This window comes from Coregonus lavaretus (genome assembly GCF_964263955.1).
Source record: "Coregonus lavaretus genome assembly, chromosome: 39".
Taxonomy (NCBI): Eukaryota; Metazoa; Chordata; class Actinopteri; order Salmoniformes; family Salmonidae; genus Coregonus; species Coregonus lavaretus.
This window is the reverse complement of record NC_140026.1, coordinates 5,561,936-5,588,511: the sequence shown is the minus strand read 5'-3', so window position 1 is coordinate 5,588,511 and position 26,576 is coordinate 5,561,936. Positions and strand designations below refer to the sequence as shown.

General features: G+C 44.5%; 1 protein-coding gene across 1 annotated transcript in view; it reads left to right on the top strand.

Moving 5' to 3' along the window:
* LOC311113141 (calsequestrin-1-like) overlaps nt 1-26,576 on the top strand; it is a gene marked incomplete at both ends in the record, with an annotated part of 74,648 nt that overhangs the window by 3,482 nt on the left and 44,590 nt on the right. Inside the window, 7 exons of the mRNA XM_084156302.1 lie at nt 19,363-19,395; nt 23,021-23,114; nt 24,959-25,059; nt 25,314-25,425; nt 25,706-25,779; nt 26,079-26,209; nt 26,422-26,467. Of these exons, the coding sequence (XP_084012428.1) occupies nt 19,363-19,395; nt 23,021-23,114; nt 24,959-25,059; nt 25,314-25,425; nt 25,706-25,779; nt 26,079-26,209; nt 26,422-26,467 (591 nt within the window). The remainder of the gene's footprint in view (nt 1-19,362; nt 19,396-23,020; nt 23,115-24,958; nt 25,060-25,313; nt 25,426-25,705; nt 25,780-26,078; nt 26,210-26,421; nt 26,468-26,576) is intronic.

Here is a 26,576-nt window from a genome sequence, read left to right as displayed (position 1 = left end):
TACACTATGGTGGATTCTGTGTAGATTTAGGCTATGAGTAGCATCTACCCACTGGGCACAGACGTGAATTCGTATTATTATTATTATTATTATATATTTTTTCATTTGGTTGAGTTGTCAGCTAACGTGAAAAAATAGAAAATGCACCATGTCATTGAATTTAGGTTAAAAGTTGGGTAAAAAAAAGACGAAATGCCACATTGTTTCAACGTCATCACATTGATTTCTTTGGTTGAAATGACGTGGAAACAACGTTGATTCAACCAGTTTTTACCCAGTGGGTAGGTTATGTGTAGATGTACTTGAATTTGTGTAACATTCTAACCTGAAAATATCTATGTCTGCCTGTCAGGGTATTTTAATGGTACAATATGTCTACTGGGTATAAACATCCAAGTCTCACAGGTTTGCATCAAAAGTTAAAGACTTAATATGCTGAGTCCTCGCTAAGTATCACCCAAGGCACCTAAGCATAGTAAAGTACCTAAGTAGCCTACAACATGGTTTTGCACTCTACGTTCAGTTTCACTATGGGACTCTTAAGTTTTTATTTTGACCAGACCTCAGGGTTATACCCAAGAAGAAGAACATGAAGAACGTTGGTATACCAGATATCAGATAACTCTGCAACAAACCTTACAGTGTCTTTTCAGTCATTGTCCGACTAACGCTCCTTGGCCCTACATAGCCGATATTGGCCACCATTGCTCTAATGGAGGTGTACCACTGTTTGCAGGGTAGGGACTGTGAGCTAGGCCTATACCATCTATCTAAGGTAGGGAGACAGGGAGTGGTAGAGGTCTGGTCAGTAAAGGAATACTGTAACCCAAAGCCTGAGGGATGCCTTGATTTATGCATCTAGGAATGTACTCTAAGCAGAAAGGTCAAGGGTCAACCTCATAGGCTGAATGGGATACTGGCTAAAGGGGGCAGCAGGCCATCTGGTTCTTCATGTCCTAGAAGGGGGGCAGTGGGCAGTTAGGCCTTTATGGCTCAATGGCTTTGAAGAGGGGAATAGAGTGAAAAATAGATTATTCCACTGTAGTGGAGTCCACATGATACTGAAGTTTCCTTGGGTAAATTATGTTGTAGGTCAAATTAGGTTGTAGTTTTAACTCTTCTTTGCGACAGGGACTGACCTGGCCTAACATGAAGTGGGACACTAAGGGGCAGCGGGCAGCTATAGGTTTTATGGGTCTATGTCTTTGAAGAGTTAAATATTCTCTATAGTTTGTTTGAAAAGTAAATGCTACAAGAGTTTACACATGATACTGTATTGAACTTTGTCTCTGGGTCAAACTGTGGTCACATGTAATAGTAAGAGTAAAAATAATCTGTGTGAAAAGGAAGTAGTAGTAGCCTACTAGGGTGGCAGGTAGCCTAGTGGTTAAGAGCGTTGGGCCAGTAACCGAAAGGTCGCTGGTTCGAATCCCAGAGCTGACTAGGTGAAAAATATGCTGATGTGCCCTTAAGCAAGGCACGTAACCCTAATTGCTCTGGATTAGAGCGTCTGCAAAATGACGTAGATGTAGGACTGACCTCTCCCTCCAGCACATATTATAGCTCACAGTACCTACCCTGTAAACAGTGAGCTCACAGTACCTACCCTGTAAACAGTGAGCTCACACCCCCTACTCTGCAAACAGTGAGCTCACACCCCCTACCCTGTAAACAGTGAGCTCACAATCCCTACCCTGCAAACAGTAGTAGAGTTAGGCTGCAGTGAGTGTAGGCTTTTGCTCCAGGCCAGCACAAACACATCTAGTTCAACTAATTATTGTCTAGATTAGTTGAACTAGTTGAACACACAGTGGACCTCTATAGCCACTATTGACCACCCATGGAGCTGCCTGTGGACAATACCACATTAGCTTGTTCATCTACACATCTTCCTTGCATGACTAGCCACATCTTCTACAGTACCTTGTGGAGTAGACGATCTCTGTAGTATTGAGCTGAAAGGTCAGACTGTCATCATGGCAACCGTGTCACTCTACATGGGGGCCATGCAGTTTATGTAAAATAACGTCATCACTGCTTGTTCATTAGACAGCAGCGGGCAACAACAACAAACTTTAGACTTTGATTACTGCCAGTTCTCATGAGAGTAGCGATGTTATGCAAGCCTTACAGCAACTAACTAAGAAATGAAAAAAGGTTTTGGAACTGAGTAGAACATTTGGGGATGATTAAAATGTTACAAAGGATCAAGTAGCCTATGGTTAAGTTGTGCAGTGTTCTTGTGCGTTATAGTTAGCATTTTCTATACTCTCTCTGAAATGTGATAATCAAACTATTCCTTCAGTCCTGCTCTCTATTTACTGACTATTACATTCCATAAATGCCTTTCCTCTGATGACACTTTGGAATGAACAGATCAACAGCACAACATGGACCAGGTCCAGATCATAAGCTTAGTTAATGAGGGAATGAATTAGGAGCTTGTTGAAAGGATCTACCAAAGCCTGGCGACTCTGTGCCAGCCAGCCTGGACACCACATCCAGCCAGCCAACCTGGCGACCACAGCCAGCCAGCCTGAAGACCACAGCCAGCCAGAAGCCAGCTAGAAGCCAGCTAGAAGCCAGCTAGAAGACCATAGCCTCTTTAACTCTGACCCTGACTGCAACATACCCACTGGGCAAAAGCTGGTTGAATCAAAGTTGTTTCCACGTCATTTCAATACATAAATTCAATGTGATGACATTGAATCAACATGAAAACTGATTGGATTTGCAAAAAGTAATCAACGTAAGGGAATTTCCTCTTTCTTTCACCTAACTAAAAAAAATGTTTTGACAACTCAACCAAATGTAAATCAAAACTAGACGTTGAAATGACGTCTGTGCCCAGTGGGCAGTGTCATCAGGCATGAACTGACTGACACAGACTTCTCCCACTCCAGGCCACAATGTAGCAAGGATCCTAGTACATCTGATTATCTTAGTAGTGAAGAGACCAAAGACTTCCTCAATATTAAAATGGCTTCCTTTCTTTTTAACCTTCCCTTCCTTACTAGGGATTGGACTTTTACCTGACCATGTGATCTAACAATGAAAAAGGGCCAAGTTAGGGGAAACGCTAGGCTATATCCTGTAGAGTTCTATTCTGGTTATGACAAACTCCTGGTTCTAAAGATGGAAGGACAGGATATAATTCCAGTCTTTGAGGAAAGGGTGTGAGGAGAGGAAGCTATTTGAAGTTATTGAGACACATCCCAAGTTAGGAGGGCACATTCCGTCATCATCTCACAGTTACAGTGGTTGGGGTATGATACCACGGGGTTGAAGAAAACACTCACACAGAGATTTCTTTATTTTTCTCAGTGTGTGTGTGTGTGTGTGTGTGTTTGCTTCACCCCCATGTGACAACATGTGACAGGAGGAAAACAAGTTTATGAATATCCTGTTATTTAGCACAATCTAGAACTTCTACAACTACAGTTTCTCCTTGTGTGTGTTTGTGTGTGTGTGTGTGTGTGTGTGTGTGTGTGTGTGTGTGTGTGTGTGTGTGTGTGTGCACGCGAGTGTGATTGTGATCTACCTCGTTCCCACACCTTTCTAGGATATTAATAATTTCCAGACCAGGGTTCAAATATTATTCGAAATCAAATACTTTGTGTGTTTGCGGGACTATTCTATTGGTTCCTCTGCACCAGGCAATCTCAATCAAACTCAATCAAGCACAATCAACCTCAATCAAGTGCAGCTAAAGTAGCTGCAATGATTTCAAATAGTATTTGAACCCAGGTCTGGAAATTAGCAATTTACAAGAGAGGTATGGGAATACATGTTGAAAAATATCCTACCTTTGATGCTGTTACTGTACACCTTTCTGAGCAGGATGAACTCTGTACTAGAGAGATTTATGGCACATAAATCATTAGGATGACTATGCATTTGCATGGTATATGTCATGTATAGAGCATATGATATTAGAGACATTTGATACGATATTAATATACTTTTGCATGATCAGGAGAGAGTCGGGCTGCATCCAAAATGTCTAGGATTAAATAGGTACTGTACATGGCATAGGTTACAGGCAGCAATTCTGATCTTTTTTCTACTAATTGGTCTTTTGACCAATCACATCAGATCCTTTTACATCAGATCTTTTTTCAGAGCTGATCTGATTGGGCTTCCTGTGTAAACGCAGCCTATGAGTCATACAAATATTAGTGTGTTTACTCTGAACCCGGCCCTAACAGGAGATGTGCAGTTTGTCAGTTTGCTGATAGTAGGAACGTCTGTAGATCACAGGAGGTTGGTGGCACCTTAATTGGGGAGAACGGGCTTGTGGTAATGACTGGAGCGGAATCAGTGGAATACATGGTTTCCAGGTGTTTGATGGCATTCCATTTGCTCCGTTCCGGCCATTATTATGAGCCGTTCACTGCTGTAGATCATCTATGGGGGACTATCCAAATAAAGTGTGACCTAAACAGGTTACATGGCATAGGAGGTTACTATCAGTCATAGAAAGATGTGTTTACATACAGTGCATTCGGAAAGTATTCAGACCCCTTCACTTTTTCCACATTTTGTTACATTACAGCCTTATTCTAAAATGGATTAAATTCATGTTTTTCCTCATCAATCTACATACAATACCCTATAATGACAAAGCAAAAACAGGTTTTTCGATTTGTTTGCAAAAAACAACAACAAAAACTGAAATATCACATTTACATAAGTATTCAGACCCTTTACTCAGTACTTTGTTGAAGCACCTTTGGCAGCGATTACAGCCTCAAGTCTTCTTGGGTATGACGCTACAAGCTTGGCACAACTGTATTTGGGGGGTTCTACATGGAACGCAAAAGGGTTCTACCTGGAACCAAAAGGTTTCTAGCTGCAACCAAAAATGGTTATTCAAACGGTTCTCCTATGGGGACAGCCGAAGAACCCTTTAAGGTTCTAGATAGCACTGTGTATACAGTCAGTACCATCTATTGTGGTTCCCCTGCACTAGGCTACACCCCAGTCCTAGCGATTTATTTGGTCATTGGTACAAGATAAACAACAGGATATTGGTGTCAGGCCCTTATGCAGTCCCTATCCTCTTCCATTCTAACAACAGTCAGTTTTCCCCCTGCACTACAGCACACTGCAGTTTTCTAACCTATCAGATAATCAGACTCCTATCCCCAGATTCACACACACACACACACACACACACACACACACACACACACACACACACACACACACACACACACACACACACGCACACACACTGATTCTGCAGCGTTGGCTGGCTGTAGACTGTAGCAGACAGCTATGGGGATTCGGTACTGTACTTGTCAGCAAGTCCCCAAAGCCTTGCCAAAATAGTCCCTGATGAAGCCGGCCGGCTGCTCTCTCTCTGTCTATGTCGGGCTAAATATACCCAACCCTGCATGACACTGACGTTCAACCCTTTAACGCTTCCCTCCATCTAGTCTACCTAGTCTGTTTAGGCCTATGTATTTAAGCTAGGAAGTTCTTCTGAGTGGTCTTGTGTCAGAGATGATTTGGGTGCTGTCACTGTCCTTTAGTTCTATTACAACCCCTTCTTGTTTCTCACTGTTTCCCTGTGTGGGTTTGCACTGAGTCTGCCCCCTTCTGGAGATTACAGTATGGTGCAGTTGATAGTGGTGGCTACTAGGTTGCTGAGCTCTAGAATTAACTTCTGCTGTGTGCTCTGGAATAGCTTTTTATTCTAGAATCATTCTAGAATCATTCAGATTTTTGGGCCTTAGCGTTGCTGTCTGAATATCGTATGTAGAATTGGAGTTAGAATTCAGAAGGATGTAGGACATCAAAGCCTTGGAATCTCTTTAATGTCTCAAAGAGAATACATTTCTGTTGTTGTGCTTCTATGCGGTGGATGTTCACTGTTGTGTTCCTATGAGGTGGATTTGACCTCAGTGCAGGTTCATTGAGGTTGTCATTCCCAGATTTAGTCACAAGCGACAGGCAACGTGACACACTGTTGTTCCATTGTGTTTCTACTGGGAGGCTTAGAGGAGGAGACACACACACACGTTGCTGTTGTGTTATAATAGTCTGTACTTCGTGATGTGCCTAATGATTTATGAATGACCCTCCTCCCTCTCTGTAGGCGTACTGAATGTGGGAATGTATTTTTATATCTTATTCATAAAGAGAGGCAATGTCAGGGCCGGGAAAGCCATCACACACACACACACACACACACACACACACACACACACACACACACACACACACACACACACACACTGAAAGGCAGGGGAGCAAAAAGCCTGGTTAAAGTAAAACATTTGAATTTAGATTTTTTATTGCTTTATTGATCGGAACTAGAGGGAGAGGCAAAAGTGGAAACGTGTACGTTGTCATGGTTTTCACTTGTTGTTATCATGGTTACTCTGAAGTATAAACATATACAGTATAAACACCTGTTTATTGGAGTATCATGATGTAACATCTAGGGCCTAATATGTACACTGTATTGAGCACGTTTTTAGAGATATACAATATACTACTGTACCATGGCCACTAACAGGAGCTGTAGTTATACAGTAAATAGTATTTTATTGCCGGTTAAGGTCATATGGTCAGGAAAAGCTCCTAGTATTGTAGTATGGTTTACTGTGTGTTATCATGCATCTTAGGCCTGTGTTCTACCTCTTAAATCCAGGCAAAATAGCCAGAATGAGGTACTCCAGGAGAAAAGATAGTGTTTGATAAAGCTTTGCCACAAAGCCTCTCTTTGATCTACCTGATAGATATATCCTGCTTGGCTAACCAACACCTGACGACTGCAGAGTGATGTGTGATGCGAGGAGGGTATTGGCTGGTTGGCTGGTTTGGTGTGTGACAAAGCTGCGATGGAGCTCATGTAGTGAGCATGAGTCACTCACCGATGGTGACAAACAGAGCTCCTTAACACTCCTCCAGACGGTGTAGGGTGAAGCTGCCCCAGACGCTGATCTTGGGTCAGTTTTGCATTTTCCAACTAACGGTTCATCATAGGATTGAGGGAGGGGAAGCTGACCTTAGATCTGTACCTAGAGGAACCTTAACCCCGGAGCCCTCCAGACACAAGTATACACTACTCAGCTATTCCCCAGCAGATACTGTAGTATGTGCTGGTGTTAAGTCTGATATGATTTAGAATGGATATTCAATAGCATGCAAAGCTAGGCTATTAAAGGAGCATTCTGTAACTTTCAATTCAGTTGATTCCCCCAGTGGGCACTATGAATGGCGCTGGAGAAGATGGCTGCTGTTTTACAGCCCTCTAACCAATTGTACTATTATGTGTGTTTTTTCACGTTATTTGTAATTTATTCTGTACATAATGTTTCTGCCACTGTCTCTTATGACCAAAAAGAGCTTCTGGATATCAGGACAGTGATTACTCACCTCGTATTGGACGAAGATTTTTTCTTCAACGAGTCAGACGCAAAGGATATCCTACAGACACCCGACAAGGCCCAAATCCCCGTAATTTGCATGACAAAGAGACAGAGATATAATGGACATAGGTCGGAGTGCCTTGTAAGGATCCGACTGCGAGCGAGTAAACTGCCTCTTCCATCAATCCTATTAGCCAATGTTCAATCATTTGACAATAAATTGGACAGCCTAAGATTAAGGTTATCCAACCAACGGGACATTAAAAACTGTAATATCTGATGTTTCACCAAGTCGTGGCTGAACGACGACATGGACAACATACAGCTACGTACATACCCCAACCAGAAGCCATGGATTACAGGCAACATCCGCACTGAGCTAAAAGGTAGAGCTGCCGCTTTCAAGGAGCGGGACTCTAACCCGGACGCTTATAAGAAATCCCGCTATGCCCTCCGACGAACCATCAAACAGGCAAAGAGTCAATACAGGACTAAGATTGAATCGTACTACACCGGCTCCGATGCTCGTCGGATGTGGCAGGGCTTGAAAACTATTACAGACTACAAAGGGAAGCACAGCCGTGAGCTGCCCAGTGACACAAGCATACCAGACGAGCTAAATCACTTCTATGCTCGCTTCGAGGCAAGCAACACTGAAGCATGAATGAGAGCATCAGCTGTTCCAGATGACTATGTGAACATGCTCTCAGTAGCCGATGTGAGTAAGAATTTTAAACAAGTCAACATTCACAAGGCTGCATGGCCAGACGGATTACCAGGACGTGTACTCCGAGCATGCGCTGACCAACTGGCAAGTGTCTTCACCGACATTTTCAACAGGTCCCTGACTGAGTCTGTAATACCAACATGTTTCAAGCAGACCACCATAGTCCCTGTGCCCAAGAACACTAAGATAACCTGCCTAAATGACTACCGACCCGTAGGACTCACGTCTGTAGCCATAAAGTGCTTTGAAAGGCTGGTCATGGCTCACATCAACACCATTATCCCAGAAACTCTAGACCCACTCCAATTTGCATACCGCCCCAACAGATCAACAGATGATGCAATCTCTATTGCACTCCACACTGCCCTTTCCCACCTGGACAAGAGGAACACCTACGTGAGAATGCTATTCATTGACTACAACTCAGCGTTCAACACCATAGTGCCCTCAAAGCTCATCACTAAGCTAAGGATCCTAGGACTTAACACCTCCCTCTGCAACTGAATCCTGGACTTCCTGACGGGCCGCCCCCCAGGTGGTAAGGGTAGGTAACAACACAACTGCCACACTGATCCTCAACCATCATTAAGTTTGCCCACGACACAACAGTGGTAGGCCAGATCACCGACAACGATGAGACAGCCTTTAGGGAGGAGGTCAGAGACCTGGCCGTGTTGTGCCAGGATAACAACCTCTCCCTCAACGTGATCAAGACAAAAGAGATGATTGTGGACTACATGAATAAAAGGAGGACTGAGCCCACCCCCATTCTCATCGTCAGGGCTGTAGTGGAACTGGTTGAGAGCTTCAAGTTCCTTGGTGTCCACATCACCAACACACTATCATGGTCCAAACAAACCAAGACAAACTATCATGGTCCAAACAAACCAAGAGGGCACAACGTGAAGAGGGCACAACAAAGCCTATTCCCCCTCAGGATACTGAAAAGATTTGGCATGGGTCCTCAGATCGTCAACAAGTTCTACAGCTGCACCATCGAGAGCATCCTGACTGGTTGCATCACCGCCTGGTGTGGCAACTGCTCGACCTCCGACCGCAAAGCACTACAGAGGGTAAGCTCTGCCATCCAGGACCTCTATACCAGGCGGTGTCAGAGGAAGGCCCTAAAAATTATCAAAGACTCCAGCCATCCTAGTCATAGACTGTTCTCTCTGCTACCGCACGGCAAGCGGTAGCGGAGCGCCAAGTCTAGGTCCAAAAGGCTTCTTAACAGCTTCTACCCCTAAGCCATAAGACTCCTGAACAGCTAATCATGGCTACCCAGACTATTTGCATTGCCCCCCCACCCCATCCCAACCCCCTCTTTTACGCTGCTGCTACTCTGTTTATTATTTATGCATAGTCACTTTAACTCTACCCACATGTACATATTACCTCAATTACCTCTACTAACCGGTGCTCCCGCACATTGACTCTGTACCGGTACCCCCTGTATATAGCCTCCCTACTGTTATTTTATTTTACTGCTGCTCTTTAATAATTTATATTTTTTTAATAATTTAAATTGTTGGTTAATTTCATTTGATTTGATTTTAATTAAATGGGCCTAATACGAATAGCCAACATCCGGCTAAGACTGCTACAATCATCAAGACAGCATTTATAGTACTTGCCTAGTTAAATAAAGGTTAAATACAATTAAATAAATACATTTATAATACATCTACAGTGAGGGAAAAAAGTATTTGATCCCCTGCTGATTTTGTACGTTTGCCCACTGACAAAGAAATTATCAGTCTATAATTTATTTTAATGGTAGGTTTATTTTAACAGTGAGAGACAGAATAACAACAAAACAATCCAGAAAAACGCACGTTAAAAATGTTATAAATTGATTTGGATTTTAATGAGGGAAATAAGTATTTGACCCACTCTCAATCAGAAAGATTTCTGGCTCCCAGGTGTCTTTTATACAGGTAATGAGCTGAGATTAGGAGCACACTCTTAAAGGGAGTGCTCCTAATCTCAGATTGTTACCTGTATAAAAGACACCTGTCCACAGAAGCAATCAATCAATCAGATTCCAAACTCTCCACCGTGGCCAAGACCAAAGAGCTCTCCAAGGATGTCAGGGACAAGATTGTAGACCTACACAAGGCTGGAATGGGCTACAAGACCATCGCCAAGCAGCTTGGTGAGAAGGTGACACAAAATAACTGTCAATCTCCCTCGGCCTGGGGCTCCATGCAAGATCTCACCTCGTGGAGTTGCAATGATCATGAGAACGGTGAGGAATCAGCCGAGGACTACACGGAAGGATCTTGTCAATGATCTCAAGGCAGCTGGGACCATAGTCACCAATAAAACAATTGGTAACACACTACGCCGTGAAGGACTGAAATCCTGCAGTGCCCGCAAGGTCCCCCTGCTCAAGAAAGCACATATACAGGGCCGTCTGAAGTTTGCCAATGAACATCTGAATGATTCAGAGGAGAACTAGGTGAAAGTGTTGTGGTCAGATGAGACCAAAATCGAGCTCTTTGGCATCAACTCAACTCGCCATGTTTGGAGGAGGAGGAATGCTGCCCAAGAACACCATCCCCACCGTCAAACATGGAGGTGGAAACCTTATTCTTTGGAGGTGTTTTTCTGCTAAGGGGACAGGACAACTTCACAGCATCAAAGGGACGATGGACTGGGCCATGTACCGTCAAATCTTGGGTGAGAACCTCCTTCCCTCAGCCAGGGCATTAAAAATGGGTCGTGGATGGGTATTCCAGCATGACAATGACCCAAAACACACGGCTAAAGCAACAAAGGAGTGGCTCAAGAAGAGGCATATTAAGGTCCTGGAGTGGCCTAGCCAGTCTCCAGACCTTAATCCCATAGAAAATATGTGGAGGGAGCTGAAGTTTCGAGTTGCCAAACGTCAGCCTCGAAGCCTTAATGACTTGGAGAAGATCTGCAAAGAGGAGTGGGACAAAATCCCTCCTGAGATGTGTGCAAACCTGGTGGCCAACTACAAGAAATGTCTGACCTCTGTGATTGCCAACAAGGGTTTTGCCACCAAGTACTAAGTCATGTTTTGCAGAGGGGTCAAATACTTATTTCCTTCATTAAAATGCAAATCAATTTCTAACATTTTTTACATGCGTTTTTCAGGATTTTTTTGTTGTTCTTCTGTCTCTGTCACGCCCTGACTCAAGGGACGTTTATTTGTTGAGTCAGGATGTGTATGTTCCGTGTAAGGTATGTTGTTTGTATGCTACCTTGGACTTCACGTTTCGTTTGTTGTTTTGTCGTGTGTTTAGTCGTTAATAAATATGAATGCATATCACGCTGCGCCTCGGTCCTTCTCGTTCATGAACGATCGTGACAGAAGATCCCAACAATCCTGGATCAAGCAGCGTGACAAGGAGAGAGGATGGACTTGGGAGGAGATGAGCGAGAGTCTGGCAAGAGGGATGGAGGCCATGATCACGGGGGAGAGACAATCCCCAAAAAATTTTAGGGGGGGAGGCTCACGCCGTGGACGACGAGGCAGCAGGAGGCCGCGATAGAGCGGTTCAGCTGTTTAGCAGAGGAGGCCGCCAGATTAGGGAGGTCATTGGTTCAGAGGGAGCAGAAGGAAAGTGTAGAGGCACGGCGAGAGGAGCTGGTTAGGCACCAATCAAGTGGTGCGTGTCGCCAGTCCGGTCCGGCCCGTTCCTGATTCCCGCACTAAGCCAGTGGTGGGTGTTCCCAGTACGGTTCGGCCCGTTCCTGCTCCTCGCACCAAGTCAGTGGTGCGCGTCGCCAGCCCGGTCCGACCTGTTCCTCTCCCTCGCACCAAGCCAGTGGTGCGCGTCATCAGCCCAGTCCGGCCCGTTCCTGCTCCCCGCACCAGGCCAGTGGTGCGCGTCGCCAGTCCGATATGGCCCGTTCCTGCTCCCTGCACCAAGGCAGTGGTGCGAATCGTCAGCCCAGTCCGGCCCGTTCCTGCTCCCCGCACCAAGCCTGTGGTGCGTGTGTCCAGTCCGGCACGGCCCGTGCCTGTTCCACCGGTGCCAGGTCCGGCACCGGTCAGCTGCTCCACTCCGGAGCCAGAGCAATCCGCTCCAACGGGGTCTAGTCCAGCTCCGGTCAGCGGCTCCACTCCGGAGCCAGAGCAGTCCGCTCCACCGGTACCTGATCCAGTTCCGGTCAGCGGCTCCACCCCGGAGCCAGAGCAGTTCGATCCACCGTCGTCGGGTCCAGCTCCAGTCAGCGGGTCCAGTCCAGACCCAGACGTCAGCTCCTCTCCAGGTTCGGGGTCTCCCACACCAGGGTCCAGACAGGGCTTGGTACTACCCTGTTATGTTTATGTGGCGCGGTCGGAGTCCGCACCTTTGGGGGGGGTACTGTCACGCCCTGACTCAAGGGACGTTTATTTGTTGAGTCAGGATGTGTATGTTCCGTGTAAGGTATGTTGTTTGTATGCTACCTTGGACTTCATGTTTCGTTTGTTGTTTTGTTGTGTGTTTAGTCGTTAATAAATATGAATGCATATCACGCTGCGCCTTGGTCCTTCTCGTTCATGAACAATCGTGACAGTCTCTCACTGTTCAAATAAACCTACCATTAAAATTATAGACTGATTATGTCTTTGTCAGTGGGCAAATGTACAAAATCAGCAGGGGATCAAATACTTTTTTCCCTCACTGTATTTATTTTAGCAACAGATTTACTAGCCTATGTCAGAGCACCTATTTCAGCCACACCCACGTGACTTAAACTGTGACTTTAACTGACTTCAACTCTGATTCAAACTGTGACTTAAAACTTAAAACTGGCTTAAACTCTGATTCAAAATGTGACAAATCTGTGACTCAAACTCTGACTTACTAAGTCACACCAACGTGTTGCCTTTAAACAAAACTCTGCTGGCTGCTTTTGCTCAGCACGTTTAAATCTGTTGTTTGAATCTTTAATGCCCACCCAGCGCACTGTTATGTAACACGTCGCTGTAGGGATGTGTTCAGCATCAAACATACACACACATACGTACACACACACAAACACACTTATTTTACAGCTACATCATTACTTATTTACACTATAGCTGGGAGTGGATGGGATAGAACTGGAAGGCTGGAGGCTTTCTTTTTGTTATGCATCCCTGGGCTCTAGCGATGTCCTGTTGTGTCCAGCGCAGTGTTAATTTCGTGAACACACATTGTGACTAAAATATTCGTCAAACACCTATTTTTCAGTGGCGAGACTACAACTGACTAATTAGACCCCCAGAAAAAATTATAACTAAACAAAAAATATTTTTCATTTTAGTTGACTTAATTATCTCTGTGACTAAAATGGAACTACTAAGTGGACTGAACAAGAGTTTTTGGAGAGATGATTTCAGTGATAAGCACAATAAATATTAGCAACACAGATGTGCAGAACACTTTGGTTCAGCAGTGGTAAGGACACCTCACACCCGGCAAACACAGCCTGCATCAGCTGGTGAGCTGCGGTGGAGCAAGCGATGAGTGTGGGCAGACATGCTTCGCTCTGGCTCCGCCTCCGATTATACACATTGCACAGGCGACTTTCTTGCTTCACGTTAGCTAATCAGTCACCACCAGCCTTCTAGTTAGCTACCTTTTGCCTGATTAAGAAACACAAGCTGCTTTACAAAATTAAAAACAATAGCAGCATTGAGTTTAATAGTAAAACAACAATCTAGCTATGTTTTTCTCTTCCTTGAGTAGGCTATAGAAAAGTAGCAGTCTGAATTTGTAATCTCGCTAAACCCTCCCACTTTCCCCACTGCATTTCCTATATAGGTTCTGTAGCCAACGTAGCCAAGTCTCCCTCTTTTCCTCAGAGAAAATGGCTTAATCTAGCCATTCATCTAGACCCATAATACCAGCGCTACGTTTCTTTTCTTTCTATCGTGCATTGGTGGGCTGCATTTTACATTCATGAAGCATATTGCAGGCCGTTCTAAAACTAGGGTACTTGCGGACCAGAACATTTAAAAAAAAATGTAGGCTACACCTTGTTCAGTTATGTTACCTCATTAGCTAGCTATTGCTAACAATCTGGGGAGCGTTCAGCAGGACGCAATGTTTTGGAACAAACATGCCTCTCTGACATGTTGAATAAGGAATAACGTTGGCTCTATTCATGGAATTTCTATGAATGATTTTCAACTGAACGTGGCCATGGTAACAATACCAGTAGTCTATATGCAAACATTTGGTGGCACAGAAAGACAGGAAAAGGGATAGCAAACAATTTATTGATTAAATTCCTCTGGCCACTGCACTATATCTGACTGGGTAAATCACTTTATTTTGAGTTAATGTGGACTCAGTCACTCAGACTTGAGCACTTGGACCAGGACTCTAGCACTGGGACTCGGACAAAAGCCATAGGGACTCGTGACTCGACCATTGGTGAGTCAGACTTGGGCTTGGACTCGATTTGAGGTTTAGTGACTCGACTACAGCACTGGGCGAAACAGTCATTAGCTCCCGTTCAAAGTCATTAGCCCCCGTTCTGCTTATATTTTAGTAATTTAGCAGACACTCTTATCCAGAGCAACTTACAGTTAGTGAGTGCATACATTATTTTTTATTATTTTATTTTTTTCATACCCCCCGTGGGAATCGAACCCACAACCCTGGCATTGCAAACACCATGCTCTACCAACTGAGCTACATCCCTGCCGGCCATTCCCTCCCCTACCCTAGACGACGCTGGGCCAATTGTGCACCGCCCCATGGGTCTCCCGGTCACGGCCAGCTACGACAGAGCCTGGATTCGAACCAGGATCTCTAGTGGCACAGCTAGCACAACAATGCCTTAGACCACTGCACCACTCGGGACTTTGGACTCCAATGTGGCTGCGGCGTCTGTGGAATATTGATAACAATGACAACGACGCGACCGAGTGACGGAGGTGGAACTCATACTACTTTACCAATACTTTATGACACCATCTGGAGATTGTGGTTCTCTCTCTCTCTCTCTCTCTCTCTCTCTCTCTCTCTCTCTCTCTCTCTCTCTCTCTCTCTCTCTCTCTCTCTCTCTCTCTCTCTCTCTCTCTCCTCTCTCTCTCCCTCTCTCTCTGTCTGCTTGTGTGTGTCTGTTTGTTTTGTATGTAATGTGTAATATCTATTTAGGCTGTATTAGGAATTTACATGACCAGGTAATTCTTCTATAATATTATTCTTATATATGTTTGTCATATGTCTGCTGTTGGGAAGAGAATAGGATGTTATGCAGAACAATCTGTTGGTAGGACAAGGCTATGTATGTTTGTTCACATGGAAGTCAGTGATTTATGTTTACTATAGGTTAATGAGGCAATACAAATGTGATTTGACTCAAATGAAAGAGCATTTAGTTGACTAAAATGGCCCACTATTTTCGTCATTTTGACAATAACTAGACTAAATCATTATTTAAATGACAAAAATGTGACTTAATTATGTTTTTGTGAAAATTACTAAGACTAGACTAAATCTAAAAAAAAGAGTGCCAAAATTGACACTGGTTATAGCATCAAACACACACACACACACACACACACACACACACACACACACACACACACACACACACACACACACACACACACACACACACACACACACACACACACACACACACACACACACACACACACACACACACACACACACACACACACACACACACACACACATACACACACACACACACACACACACGTGTCGTTAGCGATTCACCACCTCCCCTGCTAGGATCGGTTCCTGCCAGTGCTGTGACACATTCTGTTTTCCCATCACTTTTAGTTTTTATCCTGTTATAGAAAAGTTTGTTTCCTGGCCTGAAAATGCGGAAAAAATCTCTCATTTAACAAGGCAGTATTGCTATTGAATTTCTTTTCGTCTTAGCATACGGGGATTGAGTTGTGAACTCCTAACAGTTATTCAGTGGCTATGGGTAGAAATGTGACTCTTCGGTGTCCTGGGGTCTCATACAGAACTCAAATCTCTCTGCATCAAAACTAAGTGGTTTAATCATAACATTAGTGCAAGGAAAATAATGGCTTATGACAGAAGTGAGAAGTCTGTTGCGTTAATAATTGTATCAGTTTGTGATCTTCTGTCCTTGGGAATGGAGAGGTAGAAGGGATGGATATTATAAGCATGCACACAGTCATAAACACACCGTCCCTCCTCACCATACTGAATTACATAAGGAAAACGGCAATATACTGGCGCTGTTAAGAAAAACAAACCGTGCTATAATAACATCATGGAGACCGTCAGACGCCCCATGAGCCGCTCCACTCTGTGAGTGACTCACTCAAATCAGATGTGACGCATACACAGACGTGTGGTGACTCATCAAACAACGAGCAGCGTTGAAGATAAACTGTTCAGCTCCCAGATCAGTTTTACTTCACATCAAAGGACAGACACACAGCATGGTTGAAGATAACCTATTCAGCGCCCAGATCAGTTTCAGCAAGGTTGACGTGACCTGCTAGAACTACAGCAGTACTGTAACCATGGAGTTATTTTAGCTTATGGACATGATGTTAATGCAAGATTTACAGGAAACAATGGATGTACTAGCTGTTTGTTTTCCCTGTCTGTCCTTCATTCACCCATAGAATATGAATGAGGATGCCTCTAAACATTGAAACAGAGGCTGACATTTCTTCACACCGTTGGTAGGATTGAGGGTTGGTTAATCTGATCCAAGATCGTAGGAGGAAATTGTACCCCAACAGTCATCCACATTATCACATTGAATGTGGGAAGTGCTCTCTACAAATGTATTATTATTATTACTGTTATGATTAATGTTATTATTATTATTATTATTATTATTATTATTATTATTATTATTACTACTGTTATTATTATTACGGTTATTATTATTATTAGTTGTTATTATTATTACTGTTATTATTACTGTTACTGTTAATATTACTGTTATTATTATTACTGTTATTATTATTACTGTTATTATTATTATCATCGTCAGATCCAACCCTTTATTTCCCTTTGGTCCACCACCACCTCTCCTCTGTGGCTGGACAGTAAAAGAGGGAGCCAATAAGCCCCACTTTCTCTTGGCAGTACAGTACCAGTACAGTACCAGTACAGTACCAGGACAGTACCAGGACAGTACCAGTACAGTACCAGGACAGTACCAGGACAGTACCAGGACAGTACCAGGACAGTACAGGAGTGAACGAGAGAAAGTTCCACGTCATGTACGTGGGATCATATCGTACCTCTTTGGTCTCACATTTGTATTAATTTGAGTCAGTCAGAGTGACTCATGCTAGCAGAGAGGGAGAGGGAGAGAGAGAGAGAGAGAGAGAGAGAGAGAGAGAGAGAGAGAGAGAGAGTGAGAGAGGTCACAATGAGTCCAATAGAAGCTGCAAGTCAGAGAGAAACAGAAGTGACACTGATTTCTCTGTGAGGAGATGATTGATAGTCTAACAGTGTTAGCCAGTGTATTAGATATCCTTCTCCATCCCTTCTCCTCCCCCACTTCTTTCCCTTCCTTCCCCGCTCCTATATTCATAATCAAAGCTTCTCATCTGTTTCAGTCTCCCTCCTTCCTTCCCTCCCTCCCTTCCACCTTCTCCCTTTTTCCTTCCCTTCTCTTCCCTCCCTCTTTCGCTCCCTCCACCCTTAACGTCTTCCCTGTGTCTCTCTGTCCCGGTCATAGCTTCTCACATGGGCTCCCCAGAAGGCCTTATATAGCTCTAGGACTGTCTTGCCCAGCTCCCCACCCTATTGCCAGTCCAATTCAGTCTCTCTTAGAAATACCTCTGCTCAGACTAATATGGAAGCGCCTTGGAGGTATCGGATGCGGACCCTGTGACAGAGGAGAAGAAGAAGTGGGTGGGGGCTGTGTTTTTTTGGGGGGGAGGGGGGTGGGTAATGAGGGTTCCATTCTCAAAAGCATAACACCGACCGACAGTTATTGGCTGGAAGACGTCTTTGCTACCAGTTTTGCCACCAGTCTGTAATGTCTTGGCAAATGTGGTAAAGGTCTTACCGCATTTAACATGTTAAACATTTTAATTATCAGTGGTCAACCAGAGATATAGGTGGAAATGATGAGCAATGGCTAGATAGAAAGTCAGGAGATCTAATGGTCAAGCTGTGGGAGGACAATTGGGCTGTTTGTCATAATGGATCATTTGTATGTTGCATAGAAACATGTTCAGGGCCACTATTCAAAAAGCGTCTCAGAGCAGGAGTGCTGCTCTAAGATCAGGTCCCTCCTGTCTTATTCATCATCATCTAAAAGGCCAAACTGATTCTAAATCAGTACTCCTACTTTAAGACACTTTGTGAATAAGGGCCCTGAGCTATAGCCTTTGTTGTTAAAAAAGCATTTGTGCTTATTCTGAAGTCTGAACTCTGTCGTCCATTGAAGTTAGATTGTTTGGTACTCTGCCTCTTGACCTGTCACCATCTCTGTGTTCTATGGACTGTCCTGTATAGTGGAATTATTCGGGATTTTATTCACTGTCCTGTGATGTCGTGACTCTGTCCATTTACCTTAATATCCATATTCATAATACTAACATAAAATGTTTTATGATGATGTAATGAAATCGTCAAGTAATCCCACTGGGCACACACTGGTTGAATCAATGTTGTTGCCACGTCATTTCAATGAAATTACGTTGAAACAACATGGAATAGATGTTAAATTGAAGTCTGTGCCCAGTGGGATGTTAGTGGATTAGTATATATTTTCTTATACATTTACTGTGAAGTAAAAAGTAATATAGTGACTAAGCACTCTACATTAATATGGATATTGGGACACATACACTGTGTTATACTTTGTTCACTGTCCTTTATTCACTGTCCTTTATTTACTGTCCTTTATTCACTGTCCTTTATTCATTGTCCTTTATTCACTGTCCTTTATTCACTGTCCTTTATTCACTGTCCTTTATTCACTGTCCTTTATTCACTGTCCTTTATTTACTGTCCTTTATTCACTGTCCTTTATTTACTGTCCTTTATTCACTGTCCTTTATTTACTGTCCTTTATTTACCCAGTCTTGTAGTTGTTATGGCCGAAATTCAATCAAAGACGCATTGTCAACAATGCACCTTTTAAAGGCAATTTCCCGACTTTCGTGGAGTTCACATTCACGGGAATTCTGTGGATGTCTGCTCAAGCGTAAATTACCTTGAACAGTCTAGTGCAGTGCTCTTTTCGTCAATGCACCTTTGATTGAATACCGGACTATACGTGAATGTCCCTGTGCTAAAGCATAACTTCTCTCTACAGTTACTCACCAGTCCAGCTGCCCTGACATTCCAGGTATGTTCAGGCCTTCAAACCACCCCTCTACAAAGCTGCTGCCCTACAGCTAAACCCTCAGCAGCTCGCTCTATAGCAGCGTCCCAAATAGCACCCTATTCCCCATGGGCCCTGTTCAAAAGTAGTACACTATGTAGGGAATAGGGTGCTATTTGGGATGCAGACTATGACTGCTTCTCTGTACTGCAGCAGTGAAAGTAATGTTGCAAATACAGCTCACTGTGGCAGAGAAAGAAATAAGCAAAACAAATTGAAAAGGCTGGTCTAACCCCTTTATCCTTTCTTTCATCCATCCATCCATCCATCCATCCATCCATCCATCCATCCATCCATCCATCCATCCATCCATCCATCCATCCATCCATCCATCCATCCATCCATCCATCCATCCATCCATCCATCCATCCATCCATCCATCCTTTTAACAATTTCATGCAAAACAGAGATGCTGGCCCCAAGGAATTGCTTGGCAAGAGAGCAGTACTTGTCACACTGGCTTTACTGTAAACCAGATTGAGCCACATAATGTTGGCCATCTTGTTTTGGTGGCCATCTTGGTTGGGTGCTATCCCGGGAATGGTCCGTGCTATCTGGGATCCTTGGGACGTCCCTACCCCATTGAAGTTGTCATTTCAAATAGTTAAGGTAAGGCTTAAGGTTAGGGTTAGGTAAGAGTTATGGTCAGGGTTTAGGGTAAGGACGTCCCAAGGATCCCGGGTAGCACTGTCCAAACCAAAATGGATCTCAGTGCTGCTGTTATGGCTGAGGTGGAGTTGAGGCTTGGACTGAACCATGACCTGGCTAGGGTGGATGTTGCCTAGCTTGACTGTTTGGGCTGGACATATCACTGGATATTCCTTGATGGATATTGCCTGCTTTTGAATGATACCCATTCTGCATTGAAAGACATTTGTAATTTTGTGATTCTTGCATATCCATTGGAGTACAATGTTTTCTCTACTGATATTTTGTTCCATATATTGCCATAGATTGGTGGCCTCTGGTGGTTAAAATGATAACAAAGTGTGTGTGTGTCTGTGTCTGTGTCTGTGTGTGTGTCTGTGTGCTTGTGCGTGTATGCGTGTTGGTGTGTGTCTTTGCAAGTGGGTGTTAGCGAGTGTGCGTATGTAAGTTTACTCTCCCAAAGCGTAATCCCTTCTCCTGTCCACCGGTACACTGCACCTGTCGTGACCATGTCTCTTCCCGTCGACACACTAGGACCATGTCACACACCCCCCCCCCCCCCTTCTCTCTCTGCCCTCTCATTTACTAACTATCCATCAATAGGTGCAGTTTCACACAGATTTAGAAAGTGCAAGGCTTTTGCTTTTAAGGCCTTGAAAGAGGGAGGAAATGCCATGATTGGGGGGTGGGGGTGCTTACGGAGTATGTGGGAAATACATTTTCCATGCAGTCCATTGGACTGCGGTGTGGTCATATGTGTCTAGGACTGGAGTGCTGAGCACCTCATTCCTAAGTGAAGGACGGCAGATCTATAAACATAGAATACACGTATAAGTTTAGCCAACAGGAACCTATTTCAAGCTGAACGGGGGGGGGGGGTGGGGTTGGGGGGACTGTGTGGGGGCACACACATCTCTATTCCATTCTAAATCAACCCCCTTTCCCTATAGGCAGTTGTGTAGATTTGAAATGATTGGATAGGTATAAGCAATATGTTGAAAACGTCACCTAGCCTATCAGAGGGCAGGGTTGAGCTATAGCCTATCAGAGGGCAGGGTTGAGCAATAGCCTATCAGAGGGCAGGGTTGAGCTATAGCCTATCAGAGGGCAGGGTTGAGCTATAGCCTATCAGAGGGCAGGGTTGAGCTAATACCTGTCAGATCCATTCAAGGTTGTTCAAAGAAGTAAGGTCTAGAGATCCAAAAATGTAGCGAAAAATACAGTGGGGAAAAAAAGTATTTAGTCAGCCACCAATTGTGCAAGTTCTCCCACTTAAAAAGATGAGAGAGGCCTGTAATTTTCATCATAGGTACACGTCAACTATGACAGACAAAATGAGAAAAAATATATACAGAAAATCACATTGTAGGATTTTTAATGAATTTATTTGCAAATTATGGTGGAAAATAAGTATTTGGTCACCTACAAACAAGCAAGATTTCTGGCTCTCACAGACCTGTAACTTCTTCTTTAAGAGGCTCCTCTGTCCTCCACTCGTTACCTGTATTAATGGCACCTGTTTGAACTTGTTATCAGTATAAAAGACACCTGTCCACAACCTCAAACAGTCACACTCCAAACTCCACTATGGCCAAGACCAAAGAGCTGTCAAAGGACACCAGATACAAAATTGTAGACCTGCACCAGGCTGGGAAGACTGAATCTGCAATAGGTAAGCAGCTTGGTTTGAAGAAATCAACTGTGGGAGCAATTATTAGGAAATGGAAGACATACAAGACCACTGATAATCTCCCTCGATCTGGGGCTCCACGCAAGATCTCACCTCGTGGGGCCAAAATGATCACAAGAACGGTGAGCAAAAATCCCAGAACCACACGGGGGGACATAGTGAATGACCTGCAGAGAGCTGGGACCAGATTAACAAAGCCTACCATCAGTAACACACTACGCCGCCAGGGACTCAAATCCTGCAGTGCAGACGTGTCCCCCTGCTTAAGCCAGTACATGTCCAGGCCCGTCTGAAGTTTGCTAGAGTGCATTTGGATGATCCAGAAGAGGATTGGGAGAATGTCATATGGTCAGATGAAACCAAAATAGAACTTTTTGGTAAAAACTCAACTCGTCGTGTTTGGAGGACAAATAATGCTGAGATGCATCCAAAGAACACCATACCTACTGTGAAGCATGGGGGTGGAAACATCATGCTTTGGAGCTGTTTTTCTGCAAAGGGACCAGGACGACTGATCCGTGTAAAGGAAAGAATGAATGGGGCCATGTATCGTGAGATTTTGAGTGAAAACCTCCTTCCATCAGCAAGGGCATTGAAGATGAAACTTGGCTGGGTCTTTCAGCATGACAATGATCCCAAACACACCGCCCGGGCAACGAAGGAGTGGCTTCGTAAGAAGCATTTCAAGGTCCTGGAGTGGCCTAGCCAGTCTCCAGATCTCAACCTCATAGAAAATCTTTGGAGGGAGTTGAAAGTCTGTGTTGCCCAGCGACAGCCCCAAAACATCACTGCTCTAGAGGAGATCTGCATGGAGGAATGGGCCAAAATACCAGCAACAGTGTGTGAAAACCTTGTGAAGACTTACAGAAAACGTTTGACCTGTGTCATTGCCAACAAAGGGTATATAACAAAGTATTGAGAAACTTTTGTTATTGACCAAATACTTATTTTCCACCATTATTTGCAAATAAATTCATAAAAAATCCTACAACGTGATTTTCAGGATTTTTTTTCTCAATTTTTCTGTCATAGTTGACGTGTACCTATGATGAAAATTACAGGCCTCTCTCATCTTTTTAAGTGGGAGAACTTGGACAATTGGTGGCTGACTAAATACTTTTTTTCCCCACTGTAGATGTTACGATGTTAGGGTCCATGTGCTCTGATACAGCTCCATCTCTTACACGCTTTCTTGCTTGCTTGCTTTCTTGCTTTCTTTCTTTCTTTCTTTCGCCTCTCTCTTCTCTGCAGCTTGCAGCCCAGGTTCTTGACGATCTCGATGATGAAGACATTGGATTCGGTCTTGTGGATGAGAAGAAGGACCTCTCTGTCGCCAAGAAGCTGGGTAAGAACTCACTCATCTCTTGACCCCCTTTTCATCATCGATAAAACCTCAGTCCTTCAGTCTGACTTCACATAGAATCCTAATCTCTCCGGCCCTCTTCTGCCCGAGGAGTGGTATCTTTCCTGTTGAAAAAGATTAGAGCAGTGGTTTTCAAACCTAATAGTAATAAGGCACCTCGGGGGTTTGTGTTATATGGCTAATATACCATGGCTAAGGACTGTGTCCTGACTCTCCACATTGCGTTGTGCATAACAACAGCCCTTAGCCATGGTATATTGGCCATATAGCACACCCCATTCAGTATCACCCTCAGTACATCATTCAGCCACCAGAGAGCTGTAGCGTTCAACAAACTAGAACTTGTAACTAGAGTAAAGACAGCCATGGCATTTACAGTAGGGCAGATCTCTGGACCTAATCTAGTAGCTGTGTAAGATATCTTTGATATCTTTGTAATACGGAACATATTGTATGGGAAAGGCAGAGTTTTTCCTAACCAGAATAAAATCTAGCCACCAGTTGATGGCCCTAGTTATGGTTAAGAAATGTTGTGTTCATGTAACAGTCTAGACACATACAAGCTTCAGTATCACCCTCAGTACATCATTCAGCCACCAGAGAGATGTAGCGTTCAACAAACATTCCTCGCTGAGATCTGAGTCTCTAACTTTCAGTTTCTAACTGACTTGCAGCTCTCTCTATTATAATACCAATCTTATCATTATATTGTACTGTCACTGCCTTGATTTTTATGGTCCCCTAAACCATAACCCCTAATCAGAGTTCTTAACCTATCCCCTAAACCCTAGACCCTAAGTAGAGTTCTTAACCTGTCCCCTAAACCCTAGACCCTAAGTAGAGTTTCTAACCTGTCCCCTAAAGCCTAGACCCTAAGTAGAGTTCCTAACCTGTCCGCTAAAACCTAGACCCTAAGTAGAGTTCTTAACCTGTCCCCTAAAGCCTAGACCCTAAGTAGAGTTCCTAACCTGTCCGCTAAACCCTAGTCCCCAGAGTCTCTAACCTGCCCCATCCCTTCCCTAGCCCCATCCCTTCCCTAGCCCCTAGCCCCATCCCTTCCCTAGCCCCCATCCCTTCCCTAGCCCCTAGCCCCATCCCTTCCCTAGCCCCAGCCCCATCCCTTCCCTAGCCCCCATCCCTTCCCTAGCCCCATCCCTTCCCTAGCCCCCATCCCTTCCCTAGCCCCATCCCTTCCCTAGCCCCCTTCCCTTCCCTAGCCCCATCCCTTCCCTAGCCCCATCCCTTCCCTAGCCCCCATCCCTTCCCTAGCCCCCATCCCTTCCCTAGCCCCCATCCCTTCCGTAGCCCCATCCCTTCCCTAGCCCCCATCCCTTCCGTAGCCCCCTTCCCTAGCCCCATCCCTTCCCTAGCCCCCATCACTTCCCTAGCCCCATCCCTTCCCTAGCCCCCATCCCTTCCGTAGCCCCATCCCTTCCCTAGCTCCCATCCCTTCCCTAGCCCCCATCCCTTCCCTAGCCCCATCCCTTCCCTAGCCCCCATCCCTTCCGTAGCCCCCTTCCCTAGCCCCATCCCTTCCCTAGCCCACATCCCTTCCTTAGCCCTCATCCCTTCCCTACCCCCTAGCCCCATCCCTTCCCTAGCCCCATCCCTTCCCTAGCCCCATCCCTTCCCTAGCCCGCATCCCTTCCCTAGCCCCCATCCCTTCCATAGCCCCTAGCCCCATCACTTCCCTAGCCCCTAGCCCCATCCCTTCCCTAGCCCCACCCCTTCCCTAGACCCTAGCCCCAACCCTTCCCTAGCCCCAAGCCCCCATCCCTTCCCTAGCCTGTAAACAGCGTCTCTAACCTGTCCTCATCCATCCTCAGGTCTGGATGAGGTGGAGAGCATCTACATCTTTATCGATAATGAAATCATTGAGTACGATGGTGAGCTGGCCGCTGACACCCTGGTAGAGTTCCTCTACGACGTGAGTAACTGTTATAACATTATATAGTAATTTGGTTGTCATGTCACCTCATTTGGGTTACAGTCATTTGGTTGTAACTTTACTTTAGTGTGCTTTTATCACTGTGTAAATATTCTTGAAAGTGTAGTGTACTAATGGGTGATTACATTGTACTTACTAAATATTGTTCAGAAAAGGATAGAAAAAATACGGCCAGTAAAATCTTTCTCTGACATCTCAAATCTTCTCTTCTCCCTCACTCAATCTTTCTGCAGGTGATTGAGGACCCCGTGGAGATCATTGATAATGAGCGTGAGCTCAAGGGCTTCCACAACATTGACGAGGACATCAAGCTGGTTGGCTACTTCAAAAGCGAGAAATCCCCCCGTATGTACAGCCAACAAACTCTGCGGGAAAGACCAGAGAAATCATGACTGAAGATGCTAGCCTGGTTCCAGATCTGTTTGTGCTGTCATGCCAACTGTTAAGGTCATTGTCACTGAATTGGCACAAACATATCTGGGATCAGGCTAATGGGCTGCTAGTCACAACGCCTATTTCTGTGAACCACATGCTGGTTTTCTATGTCTGTATTTTGACAATTTCCTCAATCAAGTATGTCAATGAGAATATCACGTTAGGTTCATGTTATTTTTCTCTTTTACAGACTTCATTGAGTATGACGATGCTGCCGAGGAGTTCCACCCATTCATCAAGTTCTTCGCCACTTTTGACCCCAAGGTAAGGAACCACAGAGGGTAAAATTAGAGTCAGCTATATTCTAAACTCCATTCTGGAATATTTCCATTGTCCCCAATGCAGACCAACTGCCTAATACGCTGTACCGTTTTTAGTAGTCTTAACTTGAAAAGATAAGTTACTGCTCTACCTTGAAGTGTTAAGTCAACTCAGGAAATCAAGTTTAGTCCACAAAACGTATTATTAGTTACATTGCAAATAACTTAATTCAGAACGTTAACTCATCTTTTTACGTTGAAACAACAGATTTTTGATAATGGATGTTCTTTGTCCATATCCAGATTGCCAAGAAGCTGAATATGAAGTTGAACGAGGTTGACTTCTACGAGCCCTTCATGGAGGAACCAGTGACCATCCCAGGAAAGCCGTACACTGAGGCTGAGCTTGTAGACTACATTGAGGAGCACGACAGGTGAGTTAGGGACTGCAGTACAGTTGACCTACAATGCAAAGCCAGAAGGCCAGAAGGTATGTTCTTTTTCCAAGCCACTGTGATCTTGCTTCTGCCTTTCCTTGCTTGCTCTTTGGGGTTTAGGCCGGGTTACTGTCAATGTACTTTGTGACAACTGCCGATGTAAAAAGGGCTTGATCATCTAAATGTGATTGATATTGTTTTCATTCCAGGCCCACTCTGAGGAAGCTCGAGCCTCACAGCATGTACGAGACCTGGGTAAGATTTATTCGCTCACTATTGAAATGGCTAGAAACCAGAACTGTCCAGTGGGCCTATTTCTCATGGAGATGTACAGTAGGCCTGAGTCTCTTCTTTCTTTCTTTCT